Source organism: Electrona antarctica, assembly GCF_951216825.1.
Source record: "Electrona antarctica genome assembly, chromosome: 10".
NCBI lineage: Eukaryota > Metazoa > Chordata > Actinopteri > Myctophiformes > Myctophidae > Electrona > Electrona antarctica.
The window spans coordinates 41630647-41656334 of NC_136791.1; the positions used below are offsets into that span (position 1 = coordinate 41630647).

Consider the following 25688-nt stretch of genomic DNA (forward strand, 5'->3'; position numbering starts at 1 on the left):
CCCCCGGAAATGCTTTGGCAATGTCTCGGGACCCCCGCCCCGCCCCCTCCCGACCCCCAATATAAATTGACTGCTACAATAACCTGAGACAATACACCATAAATAAATACTGAAACCAGATATAATCATTAGGGAAGGTGTATGCATGTACTATATGTAAACTCTTAATTTCCATTTTTCCAGCCATTCATTTGCAAAAAAAGTTTTATTTTATTTTATTTTTTATATAATTTGGGGACCCCCCAAAATAATTCGGCGACCCCCCCCGAGGGGTCGCGACCCACGGGTTGAGAACCCCTGCACTAAAGCATCACAAATAGCAGATCTGCAAGCTCGAAGCGCGGCGCGAATTTGAATCCTTTCAAAGTAACGGTTTTTGACTCGCGGGTCGATCTCCACCCGACGTAGACAATAATTATGCACATAACGACGCACCTTTTACCGAAATGTTTGGCACGTGGTCCTCCTCCTTTAGATTGTCCAGCAGTTACCGGAGTATGGAGTGATGTTCCACCGTGTGGGCCGGGAGAAGAGAACGGTCATAGGAGAGCTGGTCCTGGGGATCTGTGCCAAAGGGATCGTGGTGTGTGAGGTGAAGAACCACGGCCGCGTGGTCAACAGGCGCTTCCTCTGGAGGGAGACAGACTCCATATCTACCGGGGTAAAAAAAACATTCTACAACCTTAGAGCGTCGCAGTCCCGCCCCCTTTCATGACGACGCCAGGCCCAGGAAATGATTCCCAATGCATTTTTCCCATAGACATTTCGAAACGTATTTATTTAAAGACCTTATTAGTGTCGTACAAAGCCAACTCTTGTCGTGACAAATCATGACAACAAACACAATATTTTGGACCAAACAAATAATTACAAAGAAGAAAAACAACAAAAAAAGTGTTTTTTTCTACTTTCTAATTCTTTGTTTGGCCAAAAACATTGTGTTTATTGTCATGATTTGTCACGACAAGAGTTGGCTTTGTCCGCGGCGTAAACGTCTTTAAATAAATACTTTTTGAAAAGTCTATGAGGAAAATGAACGGCGATTTATTTTCCGGGTCTCTCGAGGGGGCGGGACTGCGACGCTCTATAGATTCAGATATTATGACTCCATATCCACCAGGGTAAAACCATTCTACAACCTGCTATAGACTGACTCCATATCCACCAGGGTAAAACCATTCTACAACCTGCTATAGACTGACTCCATATCCACCAGGGTCCAAACCATCACACACGTCTTTACTGCTATAGACCTGATTGTACTTAAGACCTTTACCGCTATAGACCTGATTGTATCTAATTGTACTTAAGTACTGTACTTACGTAAATGTACTTATCTACTTTACACAACTGAGTAAATTGTCTTGTCGTGTGTCCCCTCTGCCATATGCAGCGGCGTAAGGTGACCATCGAGAGCGGCGGGCCCAGCGGCAAGAAGCACAGCTTCATGACAGAGAGCTCTAAGATAGCACAGTACATCCTCAGCCTCTGCTCCGCGCAGCACAAGTTCCACAGCGAGATGACGTCGCGACAGCTCAACCACAGCGTGGTCCAACAAGGTGCCAACGATTTAACCACTTGACCACTTTAATTAAACCCTCATTATGGGTGAGCGGGAGCCCTCCAGGGCTATACGCTAGTGTCCTTTCTGTTTTCTGTTCATTCTGAAAACACCCGAACATTGATTCTCTTTGGGGTTTTTGTTTTATTACAAAAACAAATTCGGAAAAAAAAAAATAACCCATTTTGTGGCGGGAACCCCTTTTGGTGTTTTAACTGTTATTTAGCTATTGAAAAATAGCAGATCTACAAGCTCATAGCGCGCCACCGAGTGGCGCGCTACGAGCTTGTAGGTCTGCTATTTTTTTTTTAATCGTGAAAATGCGGCACAAATCTTTGAACATATTATTCTTTCGGAAGACTTTTTTTTTATTTCGACGTCCGGCCTAAATGGGATAAAGGAATCAAATGCATTACAAATAATAATATAAATGAAAAAAGTAATTGAAAAACAGGACAATATCAGTCACCAGAACCAACAACGGGTGTTTTCAATTAATCTATCATGGTTAAAATGGAGTTTGAAGTTCCAATGGGTTTGTATAGGAAGGGTCTGATAAAATGAAAATCAGTTATTTCAATACTGAATCAAGCAAACTGTATTCATCGTCTATTTGTGGACCCCAGGAAGAGTAGCTTCTACTAAGGCAGTAGCTAATGGGGATCCAAATAAACAAATATGGTGCTCACAAAAGCCTGAGTAGACGTTCAAATTACCCCAAACAAAGTGAAATATCCCTTTAAAAGCAGTGGTTTTCAAACTTTTGTAATTTCAAGGACCCCCAGGTTGGAATTATTTAAGCCACATCATAATTTTTTTGACCGCGGTCGAGATCATGGATTTCACACAATGCCACGCCAGACTTTCCGGTCCTTCATTGCCATCTCCAGTTCCTGCTTACTGATGCATTTGTCCCTATAGCGATGACATCAGGGAACGACCTCTGGTCTGCTTTGAGGCAGGACTCCAGAGAAGAAGGGAGGATATAACCTTATTGTCAGCTCTGTAGCAGTGGCCGGCAAACTGTGTTCTTCTGGATCGGACTAGTGAAGAAACACGGGGAAGGTTGCCGTATATTAGATTAGTCGATGGGTGGCTCTTCCAAGACAGATTTTGCGCTTTTGCGAGTGTAAGTGCCATCCAACCACAGCAGATCACATAACAGCGGTTACCTGCACAAGTGCTGATATTTTTACCATTGAGCTAATAGAGCCTCTGCCTCCTTGCTCAGGGGATAAATTGAATCTTGACCATCAGGGAAAAAATGGTGTCAGATCCTGTGTCTAGGCGAGACATGACATTTGAAACGATCTAAATGTCGCAATAGATGAGCAGGGAGTACAAAACACAACCCCCCCAATTGTATAAGTTATATTGTATTAAAAAGAAAGTAAATATGAAAGGGCTATTTTGGTTAAATATTCTTGGCAGTGCATATTATACCTTACAGGTTGGACATATATATTTGTATTATTATTCATAAAAGAAAGTTATATTTAATGTGGGAGATGGCAAGTTAGAAATGAAAGAAACCCTTCCCTGATCTCTCCCTGGTTTTGGGTCTTTGACGTCGCAGATGAAAACAACATGGAGATGAACTACATGGCCGTCTACCAGTCTCGGAACAGCAGCTTGATGAAGCGCCTGTCGTGCTCAGACGGAATGCTGAACATGGCGGGCGTGTCGCCGGGCGCGGGGGTCGCCGCCCACCAGGACTCGCACTCCAAGTCCTGCACCGACCTGCCCGCCAAGCTGGAGGCACGCCTCCGCCAGCAGAGGGAGCTGAGGAGGGAAGGAGAGCACAGCCGGGAGCGCGTCTCGTCCAGCAAAGACACGGAGCTGGACGGAGCTAGCCTCCCGGGAGACCCCCCGGAGGCTAAGGATGCGCCATGTTGGAGGTAATCCATATATGTAGGCTATAATAGGACGATAATCGGTATGGTGGTTTATCGCGATAAAAAGCGAAAAAAAAAAAGAAAGCTCACGAGTCACGATAATCACGTAACAGAGATTTTACTTTATCGTGGAATTGTCATGAGTTGGCTCTGTGCTTGGACTGCTCGTTGCCAAAAATAGTAAACAAGCTCACAGTTAGAGCTAGTACAACTTTGGCTAATGTTCCCCCCAGAGTTGTACTTTAGGCTTATTTAGTCGCGATCATTTCGTTAATGGCAATTATTTTGGCCACAATAATCGGGACTTGTAGATTGGCTATTTTCACTAGTTTGAGTAACGGGGATACATCAGATTTCTCTTCTGGGTCTTGAGCTAAAAAGTATGGATTCCATGCTGTATGTTTAGTGCAACTCATGCGTTTGGTAACTCCACTGTATTGTTGTTATGTGGTAGCACTCCAGAGTCCATTCCTAGAATCCTGTCCAGCGTGTCGCTACAGAAGCAGGACTCTGAGGCCTCCTCCTCCATTCGGAGTGAGTATATACTCTGTCTGTCCACAGTCTGATAGCTTGTCATCTCCAGAACAGAAGTACATGACCGTAGTTGTTTTGTCTGTCATTTAAGTGGAACGTGTTTCCTTTCTCCTATAGTAGATAGAAATACCCATAACTATAGATGTCTTAATGTAATATGATTGTCTTTTAATGGAAAGCAGTTGAAGAAAAGAAGGCTCGCAACTCACTGTGTGCACAAAACATTTATAGGATACACAGCATTAAAAGTGAGTTGCAAGGCTTCCTTCCTTAAACTGATTTACTGTGCTGTGCACTTTGGCTCATCCCCAAGATGAGCCAAAGGGGGGGAGGGATGTGCATTAAAGTGATCACAAGTGTTTGATAGAGAGCAGCACATTAAATAGGACTGGCAATAAATGTGAAACATCTGCCTCGCAGTCGACACCCCGACCAGGACCTCGCCAGAGAGAGAGATCATCTGTGTGACCTTGAAGAAGGACCCGAAATTAGGCTTTGGTATGTATGGAGGTTGGATCCGTGTGACCTTTTGGTTACAATTCAGGCATTTAGCAGACATTTTTTGAGTGGTGCAACCACTCCAAGGAACAGCAATGTCCGTGTTCACCTATGTGTTCACCCATGTGTTCACCCACCCACCTATGTGACTATAGCCAAATTCCAATACCGCAACTTTCACACTCGCTCACTCCCCTCGCGTCCTCCACTCGCTCCTCGGCTCCGCCCCCAGCGAGGAGGAGTGGAGGAGGAGAGGATTCAATGCGAGGACAGAGTGGTGGAGTGGATTTGCCTCTAGAATCGGAATGTACTCCGCTGTCATTTCAAAGCGACGGCACATTCCGCGATCACTTATGACGTGAATCAATTCAATTCAATTCAAAGGGCTTTATTGGCATGGGAAAACATACGTTTACATTGCCAAAGCAAAAGTGGTGGAACAATACAGTGTCACACAGCTGGATCACTGGAACTCTGAACCCAGAGCCATACAGTCTACAGAATAGACAATTCATTTTTGTGCATGTAACCGAGGCCAATGTGTATGTATTGGTAACATGTGCAACAAGGATATTTATTCCTGAAATAGTGAATAAGCCAGGATGCGCACACTTTTATATTATATGATTGTGAATGTGAAGGGAATTCAGCTGACCTGCCCGCAGCCCGCGTTCCTTTTTGCTCGTATAAATACCCCCCCCCCTCCCCTCCTCGGACAGTCCCTCCTCCGACAGTCTTTGCAAATAACGGACAAACAGGAATTATTATAGGTAGTCTCTCTGACTTACATATTCAGTTCAGTCCACATATAAATAAATACATATTTGTCACCGTCATTCATAGCAGTCTGTGCATTCAGGCATGCACAGAGAGAAATTAACTATAGCTTTTGAGGTGCGCACAATATAGCCTACTTTTATTATGCTTATATCACACAACGCAATAAAGCCAGTGGCTTGTTGTGGTCCTTTCACTTTCACATAGGCTATAGTATCATTCTGAAGCTCTGCTCTATTAATTCAGCGAAAATGTGTCTCTTCAACAAACAGCAAAGCTTTTTAGTTTAATGTGTGTGCGTGCATGTGTGTGTTGGGTCAGCGACAGCGTCTCATCAGCCGCAGCGGCCGGCAGCTAGTGGATGGGGGGGGGGTGCATAGTATCGGGTTTCAAGCAGTGTTTTCTGTGCCACATGTGGAGGAGGCGGACTTATGTCACTGGAGAAGGAAAAAAACATGTACACGTGATGCGGAAATCCGCAGCGAGGAGACAACATACCCCACCGAGCCTGCACCTGATGTACACTCGCTCTATGCGGTCTCGGAGAGCCCACTCGGCTCCTCCACTCGACTCCACTCTCCTCCTCGATGGAGCACTTTAACAATCGGAACGTTAACCATTTCCGGGTCAAGCTGGAATGACCCCGAGTGATCGAGTGGGAGTGAGCGAGTGGCCGAGATTTTGGGTATTGGAATTTGGCTTATGTCACTATGAGCACGAGTACCAATGACTACCAAAAGTGGCGCTGTTGTGCCAGAGAGAGAGAGATAGTGCTGCACTGCTGCCTGCTAATGAGAGACAGAGAGAGAGAGAGAGAGAGAGAGAGAGAGAGAGAGAGGGGTGGGGGGGGGGGGGGGGGGGGGTGGAATTGCACCACTCAGTTCACACGGGTGTGATTTTTTTTTATCCAGAGCGACTTACAATAAGCATAGTAAAAACACATGCATCAAATGCAGAGTGGGTTTTTTAGGGGCGGTTCAGACAGCTTCCCTGTGTTCGCTGATCCGAGTGGTTAGAGTATGGAGCCTTTTCTTTCTGCACAGGAGTGGTGTGTAAAGTAACTTACGCATTTACTCATTTACTGTACTTTAGTACAATATGAGGTATTTGTACTTTACTTGAGTATTTCCAATTTCCAATACTTTTACTTCTACTTCACTACATCTGGGATCCACATATTGTACTTTTACTCCACTACATTTATTTGAACACTTTAGTTACTACAAGTTACTTTGTAGATTTGGATTATTATTACAAAACATACATTAACCACTTAATTTATTTGAAAATAGCCGATCTACAAGCTCACAATGCGTCGTGATGTGACGCATTGTGATCTTGTAGATCGGCTGTTTTCAAAAGATTTGTATACATTTTGAAAACTTGAAATGAGACATTCTGGACAATGAGCACTTTTACTTTTAGTACTTTAAGTACATTTTGATGACAATACCTTTGCACTTTTACTCAAGTACATTTTGAATTCCGGACTTTTACTCAACAGAGTTACGTAACATAGTATTTCTATATTGCAGTATTGATGCTTTTACATAAGTGAAACAATTGAGAGCTTTTGTTCACCACCTGGTTGGGTCTTCTTCCCTCTCTCTCAGGGTTCATCATCGTGGGAGAGGACAACACGGGGAAGCTGGACCTGGGGATCTTCATAGCCTCCATCGTGCCTGACGGGCCTGCGGACAAAGATGGCCGAATCAGACCAGGTGCAGAGATACACACATTTAATGGGCTCTATGCACGCAGAATAACTCGTCCTACTTCCGGGCCGCTTCCATACCTTTCCTTCACATGTTGGGCTCACTGGAAAGTGAGCCAACATGCACAATAGCAGCACCCTGCTCTGTTTGACCAAAACGGAACAGAGCCTTCATTACTAATTAGTACCATCTCTAACACATGTGAAGGAAGTAGGGAAGTGGCCCGATTTCTTTCCAAAATGGCGTGTTATGCATATATAGCCCATTGCAAACAGACGTTTGTTTGTTACCGGCTCCATGAAGCCAGATTCGTACTTTGTCGGAGGACGGCGTGGCCGAAAAATAGCCGGCCTACAAGCTGACGATGCGGCGTGGAAATGCAGCGCTGTCGTCACCTTGAAGGTAATGCACTATTTTCGGCAATGCAACGCCGTCCCGCGACTGACCATAAATTAGGCATAACGCTTCACAGCCTTGTAGAACCAAAAATACTGTTCGCAACAGAAGCACTATAAAGGGTACTTCAATGTGTTTTATTAAGTGAAATCCCCTGCTCGAGATTTTGTCCTTTTTTTTAACCGAAATGTTTTTGTGTGTCGATGGGTTCATTTCCCAGGTGGCCGTCTGATCTCCCTCAACAAGATCAGCCTGGAAGGGGTGACGTTCAGCGACGCGGCCGCCATCTTGCAGCAGAGCCCCGACGAAATAGAGCTCATCGTGTCCCAACCGAAACGTACGTACACAGTAGAGTATGGCCCCACTCCTTGTTGCTTTCTGACTGATCTATAGGCTTATACATGGCTTATACAGATGCATCAACAGCGGCGCATTGCCCTCCCGTGTTCTGAGAAAGCCTGTCGGTTTCAATATATTGTCTACTCTATGCTATGGCAAAAAGGCTACTTTGTAGATTTTGATTATTATTACAAAACATACACTATAACCACTTCGGCACCTATACATTTCGGCCGTTTGAAAATAGCCGATCTACAAGCTCACAATGTGTCGCACCGCGACGCATTGTGAGCTTGTTGGATCTGCTATTTTCAAAAAAAAAATGATACATTGAAAACACTCTGCATAGTGAGTACTTTCTACTTTTGGTACAAGTACTTTTGGTATAAGTACATTTTGATGCCAATACCTTTGCACTTTTACTCAAGTCCATTTTTAATTCGGGACTTTTACTTGTAACAGAGTATTTCTATATTACGGTATTGATACTTTTACTGAAGTAAAAACCCCGATACCAGTAGTATACGAGTTCTGAAAACGGAATCGAACCGGAAGTCCTCCTCGTCGTCCTCAAAGCGGTTGTATCGCTGTCTGTCTCTGTCCCAGGGACGGATTAACCACCACGAGGGCCCCTGGGCCAGTCATTTTTGCAGGGCCCCCATAGCGTGTGTGCGCGCGACATTTTCGTGTTTTTATCATCTTTTTAACCTAAATTTGTATGTATTTTTCCAGTTTTTCATGTGTCTATGAGGTGACAGTACTTCATTAATAATAATAATAATAATAATAATAATTAATTGCATTTTTATAGCGCTTTTCCGGGTGCTCAAAGCGCTTTACAATGGTTCATTCATTCATACATTTGGAGGTGAAGCGGCGAACAGTCGACGCCAGCGTCCTCACTTCCCACATTCAGACACCAATGGTGGCAAGCTCACACCGACCAACTCATTGGAGGCAATGTAGGGTTCAGTGTCTTGCCCAAGGACACTTCAACATGTAGACAGGAAGAGCCGGGATTCGAACCGCCGACCCAGGGATCATTGGACGACCTGCTCTACCTCCTGAGCCACAGCCGCCCAACCAACCATTAGACACCCTGGAGTCACCACCCACCAGGCAAACCAGGCATACTTAATGAACTGGTGGGCGTGTCCACATAAAAGCATGATTTTAACAAATACTGTACACTTTTTGGAAAAAGTTCTACCTCCTTATATTACAATAATACCTGATGATCATTGCCCTTTTCAGGGCGTCAAACCTAGTACCACAGGTCCAATTTCGCCAAAGGGCCCCTGAGAGCCAAGGGCCCCTGGGCCACGGCCCCACTGGCCCGATGGCTAATTTGTCCCTGCGTCTGTCCTCCGTCCATCTCAGAGTCTTTCAGGGACAGCAGGTCGTCTCTGTTGAGCCAGAGCACCCTGGGGCTGGGGGTGGCGCTGGAGAGGGGCTTCGGCTCTCAGACCACGCTGAGCGGCACCGAGTACCGGCCCGCCATGGAGGAGCTGGAGGAGGCCCTGGCGCTCTCCAACATGGCCACGCCCAAGCACGGCAAGAGGCTGCACATCCCCGTGGTGCGGATACTGGACGCACAGGTCAGAGAGACGCACGCTGACGGTGTCGTGTGCTTTTTTTCTTTTTCTTTTTTTTAATCCATTCCGGGCGGGAACCCCTTTTGGTGTTTGAAGCATTATGTTATACTTTAGCTATTGAAAAATAGCAGATCTACAAGCTCATAGCGCGGCACCGAGTGCTATGAGCTTGTAGGTCTGCTATTTTTTGAAAAATCGTGAAAATGTGCCTCAAATCTTTGAATATATATTCTTTTAGAGTTTCAGTTTTTAACTCAAATCTTTGCTTTGGAGGGTCCCTGGAACGACATATTTTCAGATGGGGGGTCGACGGCATATTACGTATAATCTTTTGGGTCCTTGACATGAAATATTGAGTACCACTGATATAGAAACACCTGTTTTTCAGAAAAAAATGACCATTTTTTAAATTTCGACGTCAGGCCTAAATGGGTTAATGTTCTCTAAAGCAGTGGTTCCCAAACTTTTTCGTGTCAATTATTTCGTGCCAGGGACCCTCAGAAGAGAAAATATATATATATATAAAAAAAGAAAAAGAAAAGCAGATGTACAAGCTCACTGTGTGCTTGACTGCACATCTGCATCTGCTGTTTTAGAATAGCCAACGTATAAATCAATAAAGTGGTTAAAATGATTGTGATGCTATTTAACTACTTTTTTGGGGGACCCGGCCCCCAAGAACCCCCTGGTGGGTCCCCACAGGCGATAACGCCACAGAAGCAACGTGGAAGGGATGTCGCCTCATATTGAAGCAACGATATTTGTTGTTTCTATATTTTCAACTAATCAGTTAACTGACAAATTGCCATTAACTATTGTTCAATTAAAAATGTCTTTAGTTGAGCATACGTCATGAAATGAGTACACACACACACACACACACACACACACACACTCTCACACACACACACACACACACACACACACACACACACACACACACACACACACACACACACACACACACACACACACACACACACACACACACACACACACACACACACACACACACACACACACACACACACACACACACTCAAAGCCCTCACTGTTTTCTGTTTTTCAGGATCCATTTAGTTCGAGGTCTCCCTCCATCTGCAGTCTGCAGAGAGCGGGGGAGCAGATAGAAGTGGAGCTGAGGAAAGCCAACGGCAGCCTGGGCATCAGCGTCGCTGTGAGTCACCGAACATTCACCCAAAGAGCCTTGTCATCATCGCTGTGACTCAGTGCAGCTGCTCAAAAGCAATGTTTTTGGCCGCGGACCTCCCCTCTGGAAATGTTTTGTGCCAGGGAGGGAAGGACCCCCATGCAGAGTAGGAGATTTATGTTAAAAAAAAAAGTATCCAAATTATTTCAAGGTGAATGAACCCATTTTGACCTGAGATCAGATTCTAAAAATGTCTTCTACATCCTGACAGTTTTCTGAAAAAGCTATGTTTCTATGTCAGTCGTTCTTCGATTTTTCAAAAATAGCAGACCTAAAAGCTTGAGACCTTGAGTTTTATGACTCAATGTTTATTCCGTTTTTCGAATTGAACACAGAAATATAGGAGATGAACGAAAAATATAAATACAAGAATCAGACATTCAAAAACAAGAGAAAAAGTAAATACAATACAGTAATTTTTAAAATACTCAACGTATACAATTTGAACTGATTGTGATCCTGCTTTTATTTTTTGTTTGTGTGAACCGCCCCAAGGACCCCTGGGGGTCCCCGGACCCCACTTTGAGAACCACTGGTCTAAAAAGCAGTGGTTCTCAACCTGTGGGACCCAGGGGGGGGTGCATACTAGTTTAGACTAGTCATTGGTTAGACATGGGTTGAGGTTAGGTTTAGGTGTGCTGCCCCGTGGGAGGTTAGGGTTAGGGTGAGGGTTTGAGATAGGTTGTAGTTGTAGGACTAATGACTGGTCTAACCAATGACTAGTCTAAACCAAAAACTGTCTAAACTAAGTACTGCACCCGGCCGAGGGACCATTGGTGGGCCATGCCCCCCCCACCCCCCCGTCCGTCCGTCCGTCAGGGAGTACTTAAAGATAATGTACGTTAAAGTAATAATTTCTGACATGCTGTAATGTTTCTCTCTAAAAGGGAGGAATAAACACCAGTGTCCGTTACGGAGGTATCTACATCAAGAGTCTGGTGTCTGGAGGTGCAGCCGAGCAAACTGGACGCATTCAGATTGGTAATCTTTTAATGACTCATCATCAACAGCCTGTATGGGAAAAATATAAGTGAATTATTGTTTTTGAGAACACTGTGTCGTAAAGAAAATTCAATAAACATAAAAAATAATAAAAAATAACAGTCTGTATGGGTGACAACCCTCGTTGACATCTGGTCAGCTGTATAAGAAGAGTCAGGCTCAACGCAATTTGAAAACAATCATGGACATCTAAGGCATTCACTTCTAGTCATTTGTACTAGTTGACTAGTTGCCTAGTTTACTAGTCGACTAGTCGACTAGTCGAGTTTAACCACCATGAAGAAAAACAAACAAAAGTGTTGTAACCTGCCGTTTTTTTCTACTTTCTAATTCTTTGTTTGGCCCAAAACATTGTGTTTAGTGTCACGACAAGAGTTGGCTTTGTCCGCGGCGTAAACGTCTTTAAATAAATACTTTCTGAAAAGTCTATGAGGTAAATGAACGGGGATTTCTTTTCCGGGTCTCTCGAGGGGGCGGGACTGCGACGCTCTATTAGTGACATTGGGGCGGTGGTGGTGACTCTGGAGTTAGAGAGGAGTCGATCTGTCTGGGGCTCAGAAGGCCTTCTGGTTGGATCCTCGGCTCCTCCAGGCTTTGTGTCGCATGGTTAAGTGTCCCCATGAGTACGACACTAACGAAACTGCTCCTTTGGAGAAGACATTTTCCCCCTTGGGGTTCACCACAAAATGACCCTTTTATTGTTTACGGCCTGAAACCATAATATGTCCTACAACGTACTACAGGTAGATGCTTACCCCATTTAGGCCTGACGTCGAAATAAAATGAAAATAAAGTCTTCCGAAAGAATATATATTCAAAGATTTGTGCCGCATTTTCACGATTTTTCAAAAATAGCAGACCTACAAGCTCGTAGCGCGCCACTCGGTGGCGTGCTATGAGCTTGTAGATCTGCTATTTTTCAATAGCTAAAGTATTACCACGTAATGCTTAGTTAAAACACCAAAAGGGGTGTAGCTATTGGCATGTATGCTTATGTGAGCAGCAAAGTCCGTTGATGTCTGTCATTGTAAGCACATGTGCACATGTACACAGGCATACAATTGCACGTATGTTTTTTTCATGCCAATAAAGCTCATTGGAATTGAACTGAATTGACAGGAAGGGCTATTCTGAACTCCAATAAGAACAGCAAAGCAAAAGGAGGCACCATCTTGCATCGCATGTAATAACGTTACATTATGGTGTGTGTGTGTGTGTGTGTGTGTGTGTGCGTGCGTGCGTGCGTGCGTGCGTGCGTGCGTGCGTGCGTGCGTGCGTGCGTGCGTGCGTGCGTGCGTGCGTGCTTGCTTGCGTGCGTGACAGGTGACAGACTGCTGGAGGTTGACGGATCCAACCTGAGGGGCGTGACTCACAAGCAGGCTGTGGAATGCCTGAAGAAGACTGGGGAGGTAACACGCATGCACACACACACACACACACACACACACACACACACACACACACACACACACACACACACACACACACAGACTGACAGGCACACAGATGCACAGAAAAACACTATGTACTGTATACACATGCAGTACATTGACACACTTACTGTATAGGCAAGGAAAGACCATTTGATTTGAACACCAAGCAAATTAAGCAAATTAAACACAATTACATTACGGAACAAAAACAAAATTAGTAAAAAATATCGGACACAGTTACAGTGCAGAAGAGAAAGGAAAAAAAGTAAAAGTAACAGTAAACAGACACAGCTTTAGTTGTGTTTCAGAAGAAACAAGAGTGGCAGCAGACCTCCACGCAGTTTTCTGGGAGTCTGTTCCAGATATGTGCATATTAATAATAACAAAATGCTACTTCCCTGTGTTTATTTTTGGGTTTTAGGGGCAGAAAGCAGACCTTTCCCAGATGTCCTACTATACTGTATATACAGTACACATACAGTATACATACGAGCACATACTGTACTCAATACTCATCAATCATGACAGTTTTCTGAAAAACCTATGTTTCTATGTCAGTGGTTCATGTCAAGGACCCCAAGAATTATATGTATTTGGACATACACAAAAACGGTACAATCAGACAGCGTAAATACAATAAATACAAACAAATCACAGAAGCAGGGTTGAAAGCTAAAAGTGTCAGTCAGTCCGAGACCATAAATATATAGTCTCTGTCAGGTGTAAACCTCATATATGTCCAAAACTGTTAACTTTTCATAATTCAAATCCATTAGAAGCAGATCTACGAGCTCAAAGCGCGAGCTTGTGTTGTGAGAATGAAGTGTCAACTATAGTATGAATATTTTGATACAAAATACTTGCTGGGGAATCTAAAATATACACTGTCTTCGCGTGCGTGCGCGCGTGTGTGCGTGCACGTGCCTGTAGGTTGTGAGTTTGCTGCTTGAGAGGGACCCCATGGTGATCTTGGAGCCCGGGGCCGACTCCCCCTCGCAGCCCACCAGGCCCAGGGTCTCCATAGATACGACCTTGCGTGCCAGATCCAAGGACTACAGCTTTGCGAATGAGGGTAAGTACACACGCACGCACGCACGCACGCACGCACGCACGCACGCACGCACGCACGCACGCACGCACGCACGCACGCACGCACACACACACTGCCCGGAGGTGATTGTGAGTCTTGTGACAGTTACACTGTGGTTGCTGTCAGATTGGTGCGGTGTCCCACCGTCCCTCCCTCTCTCTCCCCCTGAGAAGCCTGGAGGACTTGAGCCAGGCCCGTTGACTGTCTCAGCTCTCTGCGTGTCTCCCCCCTTAACAGATCTACTGTGTCTTTACTGTCGCAGTCTGTCGGGAGGGTGACACCGAAGACACCCTGCAAAAAAATGTGACTTACAGTACCTCGCTGTGTTACATTCCTCCAGGAAGCTTTGTTCCAAAACAGACGCTTTTGCCTATATCTATGTACAGTAAGTGGATTATGTGGTGACTTGCTTTACGGTGTATTTCAACACACTGACAGCGGAGGAAACCATGCAAGGCCAACCAACCTGTTAGGGCTTCAGTAGCCTTGAAAGAGGAGATTTTCTGGGCACAGAGGGGCGGAACCATCTCCTAGGCTGAGACAGCCGGTTCACCAATCTATGTGCCCGCCTCCCCACCCCCCCACCACCCCCCTCTGCTCCCGACTCCACACAGCGGAGAACACTGACGTCACCACATTTGGAGTGACGCCCCTCTGCACTCCTATTGGTTAACAAAAATCTAAGGTCCACTCCGCTCGTATGCCCAGTTCTCATGCCTCGTGACTCGTTTTTTTTCTCCTCTGGAACAAAACGTCTGTGGGACGTTATCTACTAAGTATGAACATGGTCGGACCATGGTCGGGACGCTGTGGGTGCTGGCGGCGTGTTTCCTCCTCCGCGTCATCAGTGCCCATACCCGAGGCGGGGTTGGCGAAAGGGCCTTTCTGTGTGGAGTTTGCATGTTCTCCCCGTGTCCCCTAGGGTAGGTAGGTACACTCACAAAAAACATGCAGTAATCCTGGTCTCTAAACTGCCTCCCCCTGGCCAGCCGGGGCGCCTGATGGAGGGGAAAGGAACTGGTTGGACGTAGTGCGTGGAAGGAACACGTTATTCCAACCAAAAACTCCCCCCTGTCAGGTGTAAAGGAGCAACTTGGACACTCAGGCATGAAGGAAGCATGAGTTCAAGTCCGTTGCTCTCCCCATGTCCCCCATATATGGGGACTAGGTTGGCGGAGGGTGTGTAGAGCCCAGGATCACATTAGATAATTGACACAGGGGTGAAAAATGGGTTACAAAATCGTGGGATAATTTTTTATTTTTTTTTTAATAACATGGTCGTACCTAAAGCTTTACACCAAATATGAAACGGCTTAGCCGACAATCACCTTTTAACATTGGCCCCGGTATCAGGATTTTTGCACACGGTCCCCATAGACCTCCAGTGAAAGTAGGATCTTCAATGCCTCATATCTCTTTACGAGTGCTGTCCGCAGTGACCTCTGCGGTCACTGCGGACCAGAGGGTTCGGATGTTATTTGTAATTTTGTACCGCATCGCTTCCGACATAACGTTTCTGGCGAAAGGTAAACAGCGGGAGCTAATGCTAATATTAGCCGATCTATACAATGGCGGTCTCCATGGCGGTAAAGCGGAAATTAATCTACCCAAAACATAGGGAATATGCCTATTAGGATTTAACTACCTTCTTCCGCCACCAGGTGGCAGACAAGAGTTTAATGACGACTTCACTAATGTTGATGATAAAAGAAACATTAGAATCGGCTCAGTCTGTGTCTCATGGGAGGGCTGCGGGCAGTTCAGAAACCCGTCCACCAGTGACATCATCGATGGGGAAACCAGGCAAATAGAAACGGCAGGCTTTCTGTTCCTGAAAAGTTGCAATGCGAAAATGGAAGCCATTGTTCTCACGATAACGAAAATCTAAATATTAAAAAGAAAATATCTGCCTAACGATGATGTCACTGGAAGACGGGTTTCTGAACTGTGTCTCCCATGAGACACAGGCCGAGTAGAAATAAATGGTGGTATGAGCATTAGTGAGGACCAATGAAGATAGGTTGAAAAGTGGTGAAGTGATCCTTTAATTTGCAAAAGAAAAAATGGAGATAAGAGGTTTCTGCCCGACACAGCGACAACATCAAACTCCCTTGAAATTTCAAAGTTTGAGAATCAGCGATCTGTCAGAGTCGGTCACCTAGACTGAAACGAACAAACCAAAAAAGCATTGTCTGCCCACTTTGTTTCCATTTGTTTCACTGATTGGAGCCTTAATTGGGACCGCAATGGGAAATCAATCCCCCCAAAAAAACATCTCCGCCGCCGGTTACAGCTTTTTGCTTGTTGTCAATGCAACTTTGTTGCAGTGTAAACATTTTCAGTCTTAATCTTTGTCTTTTGAATAACCATTTAGTCTTAGTCCTATTTAGTCTTCTGAAATGGTTTAGTCTTAGCCTAGTCTTTATGTCGACTAAATATCAACATCTTAAGTCCTATTGCAATGTTAATTTGGCCAGAAAAGGTCTTAGTCTTTTGAATAACACACTATTTAGTCTTAGTCCTATTTTGTCTTCTGACCTTAGCCTTTTAGTCTTTCAGTCTTTGAACACTGCTTGTCGTTTGGTTTTTTCATCTCTAGAAAACACCATGGAGGTGGTTCTGTTTAAGAGTCCAACGTCCGGACTGGGCTTCAGTTTCTACATCTCTGACATCACGTCGGGGCCGGACACCGGCACCGTGGTCCGGATAAAGCGGCTGTTCGAAGGGCAGCCGGCGGCCGAGAGCTGCCTCCTGCAAGAGGGAGACATCATCATCTCTGTCAACGGAGAGGCCGTCAGGGACCTCTCCTACCAGGTAAACAGCTGTGCCGTTAGGGAGACATCATCATCTCTGTCAACGGAGAGGCCGTCAGGGACCTCTCCTACCAGGTAAACAGCTGTGCCGTTAGGGAGACATCATCATCTCTGTCAACGGAGAGGCCGTCAGGGACCTCTCCTACCAGGTAAACAGCTGTGCTGTTAGTAGGCATGTAACGATACACTCAACTCACGATACGATACGTATCACAATATGAGGTTCACATACGATTTTTCACGATATTTTCAACACAATTATTTTCCAGATAAATGACCGAATTCTTTTTTTTTATGATTTATCTTCCCCCCAAGCTTTTTTCACCATTTTTATTTAACTACATTGCAAAAGTAGCATTACTTTTCATGTAAAATTACTTAATTTCTGTGCAACAACTGTAAACGTGCTTTCATGTTTAAACCTAGCTCGAGTTAACATTTCTTCTTTTCTTTGATGGCATCTTAGGATAGATGTCGACCTATTTGACAGTGCAGAAACATAATTGATGTATTAATGAGCATCAATAACGACCATCACCTGTGTCACAGACACATACAGCTCCCCTCTGCAGGCCTCTACTACTGAAAGTGACTGCATGGAGTCTGTCTCATTTCTCTCCAAAAGCATGTGAATATGATGGAATATGATTACAGCTCACATTTCATATCACACACTAGCCCCCCTAAATAAAAAGTGTTTTATTTATTTTTGTTATTTTGAAAATCGAGGATATAATATCGATATATATCGATATACAATATATCGTTACATGCTTCGCTGTTAGGTAGGGTAAGTCAGGGGTTGGGCAACTTTGAAGATGGAGAGTGGCCACATGGAGAGTGGCCACTATTACTCACTCCAGAGGGTGTTCACTGGTTCTTTAATAAATCTGTGTGTGGGTTTCACAAAATATTGAACCAATGAAAAGTGTTTAAAAAGCACTTTTGACTAAACCTCCTAACTCCATTGGATCCTCAAACAGTCGGTCAAGCCACCTAACTCCAACTGAGTTCAATGATGGACATAACAACTAAAATGTATCTCCACGTTCACTAGTTAAAACCTCCTAATTCCACTTGAGCTTGATGTGGGTACGGTGATGATAATATCAGGACACATGCAAGTATCTGACAATGTCTAAAGTCACTGTACCAACGTTAATGAGGCAGTATTGTGTTGTTTTAAAAACAATACATGGTTGGTTTCTGCCCGACAGCAGAGATATAGTATGTATACATAACTTCAGTTTTTTAAAGCTAGAAACATGGGAACAGGACACTCACTGTGACTTACTGTCTTTTCATTCCCTCATACCGTCAAACGACTGTCTCATTATTGTCTTTCCTGTGTTCTTATTTTTTTACTGTCTTATCGCAGTCTCACTGTCTTTATCGTAGTGGTGTCTTATTGTGGCGTTGCTGTCTTATTATTGTGTCGTTGTCTTGTTTTGTTGCTGTCTTGTTGTCGTTGTCTCAGAGGGTCTTGACTCTTCTCCGGGGCGCTCCATCTGAAGTCCACCTGCTCATCTGTAGACCAGGTGCCAGATCACTGGGCAATTTAGATGACCTGCTGGTGAGCACACGCACGCACGCACGCATATCTTAATTTGTTTATTTGGACTTTCAGTTTAATCCATTGAGACCTGGAACGCATCCATGTCACGTTAGCGTTTAACCACATTAACCATTAACCCATTTTGGGCGGGAACCCCTTTTGGTGTTTTAAACATTATGTTATAATTTAGCTATTGAAAAATAGCTAATATAGATCTACAAGCTCATAGCGCGCCACCGAGTGGCGCGCTATGAACTTGTAGGTCTGCTATTTTTGAAAAATCGTTAAAATGTGCCTTTTTCTTTCCGAAAATTGTCATGATTTAGAAAACTTTTTTTTTAAAATTTCGACGTCAGGCCTGAATGGGTTAAAGGTCTTTTCAGACGTGTAACGCAGACGTCGCCTGGATCAACGACAGGTCTGTTCCAGGTCTGCTCATGAGGGGCGCGACTCCTGTTGCGTAAAAAAAAGAAGCTCAACACAATCCAGGTCTAGTCAGTCGCGGGCGTGTGCACGGAATTTGATACACATATGCGTCTCCTCATGCCGAACAACTTTCGTGCTCTGACTTCCAGCAGCACTTGGCACCTGCCCACAGAGCCAAAACTACTAGTAACTGGTGTACTGACCATGGTACTTAACTGACCAGCCAACTGGCCTGTCATACCCAGCCAATCACCAAACGGACCTTAGTTACGTCATGAAGAAGGCTGGTCCCTTATTGGCCGATGGACACCCTCATACACACATACCCATTGACAAACATACATACCCAGCCGATCGCAGTACGTGCGCGCTCTGCATGCGCAAGTAATAATCTCCTAAAAACGTGCTTCTTTTGAAGCATTTTTCCGATAAGCAATCAATAGACTACCGTAATGGCTCAATAGGATGTTGTAAACAGCAGATATACAAGCTTGTAGATCTGCTGTTTTACTGAGCACGACACCGACACGTCGACAAGTATAACTGAGTCTTAACCCAGATGCCCTGGTGTGTGTGTGTGTGTGTGTGTGTGTGTGTGTGTGTGTGTGTGTGTGTGTGTGTGTGTGTGTGTGTGTGTGTGTGTGTGTGTGTGTGCCTGTGTGTGTGTGTGTGCGTGCGTGCGTGCGTGCAGAGTCCCTGTCCCAGCAGAGAGCTGCGCTCCCGGTCGCTGGACATCGTCCTGGACGAGGACTACAGCCAGCTGCTGTTCAAGCTGATGACGAAGGACGTCATCCTGAACGACTCCCTGCCCGACGACGACGACGACGACGACGACGACGACGACTGGGTGCCGGTCGTCCAGCCCCCTCCCAGAGCCCCCACCCTCCCCCCCCCCAAGCCCCTGGCCGGATGCCTCCGCCTCCGTCTGGACGTGGACCGGGCGACTCCTCCTCCTCCCGCTCCCCCGTCCCCCCCTCGCCTGCCCCCTCCGTCGCCCATCTCGCCTCCCCCCTCGCCCCCGTCCCCCATGTCGCCGATGTCGCCCGTCACCGCCTCCCCTGCCTCGTCGACGCCCCCGGTGTCCGCCTTTTCCATGCTCCCGGCGCCACCGTCCGCCTTTTCCATGACCCCGCCCACCTCGTTGATGACCCCGCCCCCCCACTGCGTCGCCCTGGGGGGGGAGCCGCCGGAGGAAGGAGGCGAGCGGGCGATGGCCAATGACATCACGGGGGGAGGAGGGGTCAACAGGTCGACGTACTCTACCACGGCTGATTTTTTGGACGGTTGTCCGAACGCGACGACCAGTGCGAAGCCTGTGTACACCAGGTAATGCAACACACACACGTGAGGACATTTCACAATGTTAACTATACACTGGGGTTGCACTGATGTTTGAAGTGTTTGATATAACACACTCTCGTGCACAATACAGCACGTCATGTTATATCTACCGTTTTCATAATTCACCAGACCACTTTCTGGTCTCTCTATATCAGTAGGCTAGATCCCCAATATTTTCATGTTACATTTAACTATAGGGACCCTCTGGAACCCCCTCAAGGCGCCAGCACGGACTCGGAGTAGTGTTGTTTTTCTTTGGGGGTGCATGGGAGAGACAAGCAGCACTTGCGTGTTGGTTACATATTTTAGGCTGCTTTGTTGAGCGCAGAATCAGAGAAGGGTGTTAAGGATGTTAACACCACGTGTTGTCCCCACGGGCCCCTATAGGAGCCGCGTGTTGCCCCCACAGAAGCCACGTTAGGCGCCCCTGGGTGCCCACAGCAAAGACTTGGCACAAACACTGTTCAGGGGTCTGCCATGACAATAGGCAAAGGCACACCATTGCTCCTAGCCTGGCTCCAGCCCTGAATCGCTAGCCACGCCCATTAAGAAAATATGTTCTGGCGATTCAGGTCCGGTGACTCTGCCTACGGCGGCGTTAGTGTCGTTCGAAAATCCGATCACAGCAGCTGATTGGCCATCAGCCCCGTCACTCGACAGCGTCAGACAACAAACATGGCTGCCCCCAATGCGGACCGTATCAATCTGGCTATTAATCATCGGCGTATGATAAATGGTTTCTTTACAGAAACGACAGGTTTTATAAACATCATCATCCGACATATTTTACCGCTTTTGTTTACATGCTAGTAGTGCTCGTTGGCTGTGGTTTGTTTGGTTAGCAAACGGGTTAGCCATAGCCTCATGATTGACAACAACGTCATCTGCTTTCCTACCATTCTGATTTCTTGGTATGAACCAATCACCGAAGACTGCCGCTTTGACAACGCCCATCCCATAAACTGCTGCCGTGGGGAGGGCTTTCGGTCTGAATAATGAAGTGTAAAACGAAATGAAAATTCAGACTAAGTGTCAGGCTACATTGCTCCATGAGAATAGTCACACCAAAAGTCCATAACTCGGTGACCACTGCTCTGATATGCGCAGTATATTACTGGATTTGAAGACCACATACAGTAGCAGCCTGAAAATCTAGTCAAAATTGGCTAATCTAGGAAGAGTCCTCCAGCCGGCTGTACTCTTCCATGTAGCCTTGAGGCCATGCATGGCCTACTTGTGCGCAAGCAGAGCGCGCCCTTTAGTCCTGACCTAAAGCTCTCTGCTGCTGTCTGGGTTACGACTGCTGCTCTGAGTTCCTAGATACATACATACCTTGAAATGCACTTTAGTAACATCATCAAGAACAGCGGTCCCTTATTGGCCGGTAAAGTACACCGACATACATACAATAACATAGTACATACCCAGCCGATCGCAGTACTTGCGCTCTGCGCAAGTGATAATGGACCTTGACATGAAAAGGGTTTTAAAATCTTCCCTGCAGCGGCGTCCGAGAGGAGGCGGACGGCAGTCTGACCTACTGCCTGATGGGAAACGGGCTGACCATCCTGGCCGACGAGGAGTACATGACCATCAGCTCCACACTGGAGCCTCCGTACAGCGCCCCGCCCACCTCCACCACCGCACGACCTCGTCACCTGCTGGGCCACGGCCCCTCCTCCACCCCGCCTCCCCGCACCCCCGACTGTGCGGGCGTGGCGGCCGCGGCCATAGGCCCCAGTCACTCCTTCCACGGGCACATGCTCACGCCGCCCGCGCACCGCCGCACCGGCTTCATGCCCCCCAGCTTCTCCTCCGACACCCTGATCCTGGGGCACCCGCGGCCCTCCATGGCGCCGCCCCCCAAAGCCCAGCCTCCTCTGGCTCTGACCACCCAGCCGCCCAAGGCCCAGCAGAGCCTGCTCCCGCCGGGCCAGTACTCGCCCGTCTTCAAGGCCAGCAAGCCTCCGCCACCTTCTCCGCCTCCTCCTCTACCCATCATCACCACCCAGGTAGGCTGCCTTTCATTGTTTTTTACCGTGGCGTTGAACATGACGGTCGTCCATTAACCTCTTGTCTCCATATTCAAACTTTTTTGTGTTCGTAAACTGATCTCCTACTGATCTACTACAAGCTGGAAACACGGCGTGAAGCGACTCGTTTTGACCATGTAGATCTGCTACTTTTGTTACGTTTGAATTTTAAGATTTGAGATGAAAATCAATTATCTCTTTGCCTTTTAGGCTTTGTAAACAAGAATTGCACAGTAGGGCAGATATGACAATAACTTATACATAGAAATGACAGGCAATGATCAAAATCAATGTACTATGGTCAAAACAGGCCATGTAGTTAATAGCATTATACTTTGTATGGGTGATGGCCGATTTACAAGCTCAAACCCAACGCGTCACATGTTGTGAGCTATTTTTCTCAACAGATGAATTGATCGTCTCTATCGGGTGGAAACCTCATGCCTCATTTAAATTCCAAAATAGCAAAAGTAAAACAGGTCTATAAGCTCTATAAGGTCTATAACAGGGGTGCCCAAACTTTTTTCACTGAGGGCCACATACAGAAAAATATAGGAAGGGCTGGGCCACCCACTAGAGATGAGGTATATCGCCTCACCTGTCGTGTATTAACAGCGTCCCCAGTGGGGAGGGATGGTATAAACAGCACCCCCAGTGTAGAGGGATGGTATAAACAGCGCCCCCAGTGGGGAGGGATGGTATGACAGACTGACTGGTCTAAACAGCGCCCCCAGTGGGGAGGGATGGTATGACAGACTGACTGGTATAAACAGCGCCCCCAGTGGGGAGGGATGGTATGACAGACTGACTGGTATAAACAGTGCCCCCAGTGGAGAGGGATGCTATGACAGAGAGACTGGTATAAACAGCGTCCCCAGTGGGGAGGGATGGTATAAACAGCACCCCCAGTGTAGAGGGATGGTATAAACAGCGCCCCCAGTGGGGAGGGATGGTATGACAGACTGACTGGTATAAACAGCACCCCCAGTGGGGAGGGATGGTATGACAGAGAGACTGGTATAAACAGCTGGACCCAGTGGACCCCAGTGGTCCTCTGCTCAGTGGACCCCTGTGGTCCTCTGCTCAGTGGGTCCCAGTGGTCCTCTGCTCAGTGGACCCCAGTGGTCCTCTGCTCAGTGGACCCTGCAGTGGTCCTCTGCTCAGTGGACCCCTGTGGTCCTCTGCTCAGTGGACCCCAGTGGTCCTCTGCTCAGTGGACCCTGCAGTGGTCCTCTGCTCAGTGGACCCCAGTGGTCCTCTGCTCAGTGGACCCCAGTGGTCCTCTGCTCAGTGGACCCCTGTGGTCCTCTGCTCAGTGGACCCTGCAGTGGTCCTCTGCTCAGTGGACCCCAGTGATCCTCTGCTCAGTGGACCCCAGTGGTCCTCTGCTCAGTGGACCCCTGTGGTCCTCTGCTCAGTGGACCCCAGTGGTCCTCTGCTCAGTGGACCCCAGTGGTCCTCTGCTCAGTGGACCCCAGTGGTCCTCTGCTCAGTGGACCCTGCAGTGGTCCTCTGCTCAGTGGACCCCAGTGGTCCTCTGCTCAGTGGACCCCTGTGGTCCTCTGCTCAGTGGACCCCAGTGGTCCTCTGCTCAGTGGACCACTGCAGGGTCCACTAACCCTAACCCTATTTCAATACTGAGCAACAACAACAAAACTACGAATTTGATGCGTTTAATAAGAGCACAAATCAGACTGCACAGCTAGTCACAGAGTGAGACTACAGCGAGTCACCACTCACTCCCAACCATGTCATGATAAAAGAGATGATTATTGATTACAAACTGCAGCAAGCAGCAGCAGTACTAGCCTAGCCACCAGCGTGGCTCAGCCTGTAAACACAACAACAACAAACCGCGACATTCACAGCACAGGACACTGCAAGTCAGTCTGCAAGTTGGCATGTTTATTTACCTGATTGCTCCTTCCGCAGTTCATCCTTACGCTTTTTCTTTAACTTTTTTATCATTTCCAGAAGGATACAGACGCTTCATGATTGAAGATGAGTTCTGTGTTGTTGTTGTCTTTACTCTTTTATATGCTACTCTCCCGTCCGTCCGAAACGACACCGAAGAAAAATAACACTTTGAAAGGGGGGCGTTTCCGCGTGCTGGAAATGTCTACTACGATAGGCCTGTTCTTGATTCTGATCACTAAGGTACGCTGTTGGCGGAAGATTTCACCATTCTGAGCAGCGTTACACTCACTGCGCAAATAACGTAAACATCGAAAGAATCGCCTCTGGTCTTAGGTATCGCTTGTGTCACGTGTGTGGTTTTGTGTAGAGCTGCCTTGTTCAAGAGTCAAGACACTGAAGAAGACAGTAGCTCCACCTAGTGTTAAAACTAAGAAATACAATACAGTCAAGTGCAAGTTTCATGTGCGGGGCTGCGGGCCATATTCCATTATATTTTTAGAATTTGATAAGGGCCAATTAAAAATGGATCACGGGCCGCAGTTGGCCCGCGGGCCGTAGTTTGGCCATCCCTGGTCTATAAGCTCAAAAAAACTTTTCACTTTTTCAGAATTACCCGTATTGCTTCCAAGATCATCAGACTTCCTACACCCACTGATATGAACAATAAGGCACACGGCTAGCACTTTCAATATCAAACTAGAAAAAGTGCCCCTCGGGGCACAGGTCTCCACCAGGCCAGGTCAGGTTGTGGCCTCCTGGTGGCGCTATAATAGGCCAATGTGAAAAGTGTGCCATTTGTTCTTACACCATTGATGGCAATTGGATGATTTGAGGCATTTTGTTCCAAAAATGTGTTTTGCAAAAATCCACCTGTTGGTGGTGCTATAACAGGCCAATGTGAAAGGATATATTCCCCAGGAAAGTCTGTGAAAGTCATGCACACACACACACTGCTACACCAGTGGGTCTCAAAGTGTCTTTGAGTGGGTTCCCAATTGCCCCGTACGGGTGCGTAACTCTGAGAGTGTACAAATGGGGGTGTACATTTGTGAGTTATGAGCTTGAAATTAAAAAAGGTTTGACAACCACTGCACAGAGCCTTAATTAGTATCATCGGTAACACCTGTGAAGGAAGTATAGGGAAGCGGCCCGGAAGTAGGAAGAGTTATTTATTTATTTTTTATGTTATGTGTGCATGCATATAGCCCGTTGTGTACTAACTGTCCGTGACCCAACACAGGTCAGCTCCTCGGGAACCCACTGCAGCAGCAACCCCCGCACCCCGGCACAGCCGTCCCCCCTGACCCAAAACCACCGCCCCCCGCCACCGCCCCGGGGGGAGGAGCCACCAAGGAAGTCCATCACCTACAGGGACTACGACGACGACGAAGACGACGAGGAGGAGCGCAGAAAGGCGAGTTGCGCGAGGTTTAAAATTGTCCCTTTCCTGTCTGCATTTCTTTTCCAATGGCATTTTGTCACGTCGGAGTCGGAAACCTCTTATCTCCATATTCTATAACTTTTTGAGTTATTTTTCCCCCTCCCCCCGTAAAGCCCT

General features: G+C 46.7%; 1 protein-coding gene across 1 annotated transcript in view; it reads left to right on the forward strand.

The window, feature by feature from the left end:
• Nucleotides 1–25688, forward strand: part of ptpn20 (protein tyrosine phosphatase non-receptor type 20) — a gene marked incomplete at its 5' end in the record, with an annotated part of 83779 nt that overhangs the window by 24458 nt on the left and 33633 nt on the right. Inside the window, 17 exons of the mRNA XM_079511935.1 lie at nucleotides 476–661; nucleotides 1394–1559; nucleotides 3138–3459; nucleotides 3911–3990; nucleotides 4411–4488; nucleotides 6879–6986; nucleotides 7597–7713; nucleotides 9096–9313; nucleotides 10380–10487; nucleotides 11408–11501; nucleotides 12846–12931; nucleotides 13886–14027; nucleotides 16645–16859; nucleotides 18336–18431; nucleotides 19531–20165; nucleotides 21685–22192; nucleotides 25371–25544. Of these exons, the coding sequence (XP_079368061.1) occupies nucleotides 476–661; nucleotides 1394–1559; nucleotides 3138–3459; nucleotides 3911–3990; nucleotides 4411–4488; nucleotides 6879–6986; nucleotides 7597–7713; nucleotides 9096–9313; nucleotides 10380–10487; nucleotides 11408–11501; nucleotides 12846–12931; nucleotides 13886–14027; nucleotides 16645–16859; nucleotides 18336–18431; nucleotides 19531–20165; nucleotides 21685–22192; nucleotides 25371–25544 (3333 nt within the window). The remainder of the gene's footprint in view (nucleotides 1–475; nucleotides 662–1393; nucleotides 1560–3137; nucleotides 3460–3910; nucleotides 3991–4410; nucleotides 4489–6878; nucleotides 6987–7596; nucleotides 7714–9095; nucleotides 9314–10379; nucleotides 10488–11407; nucleotides 11502–12845; nucleotides 12932–13885; nucleotides 14028–16644; nucleotides 16860–18335; nucleotides 18432–19530; nucleotides 20166–21684; nucleotides 22193–25370; nucleotides 25545–25688) is intronic.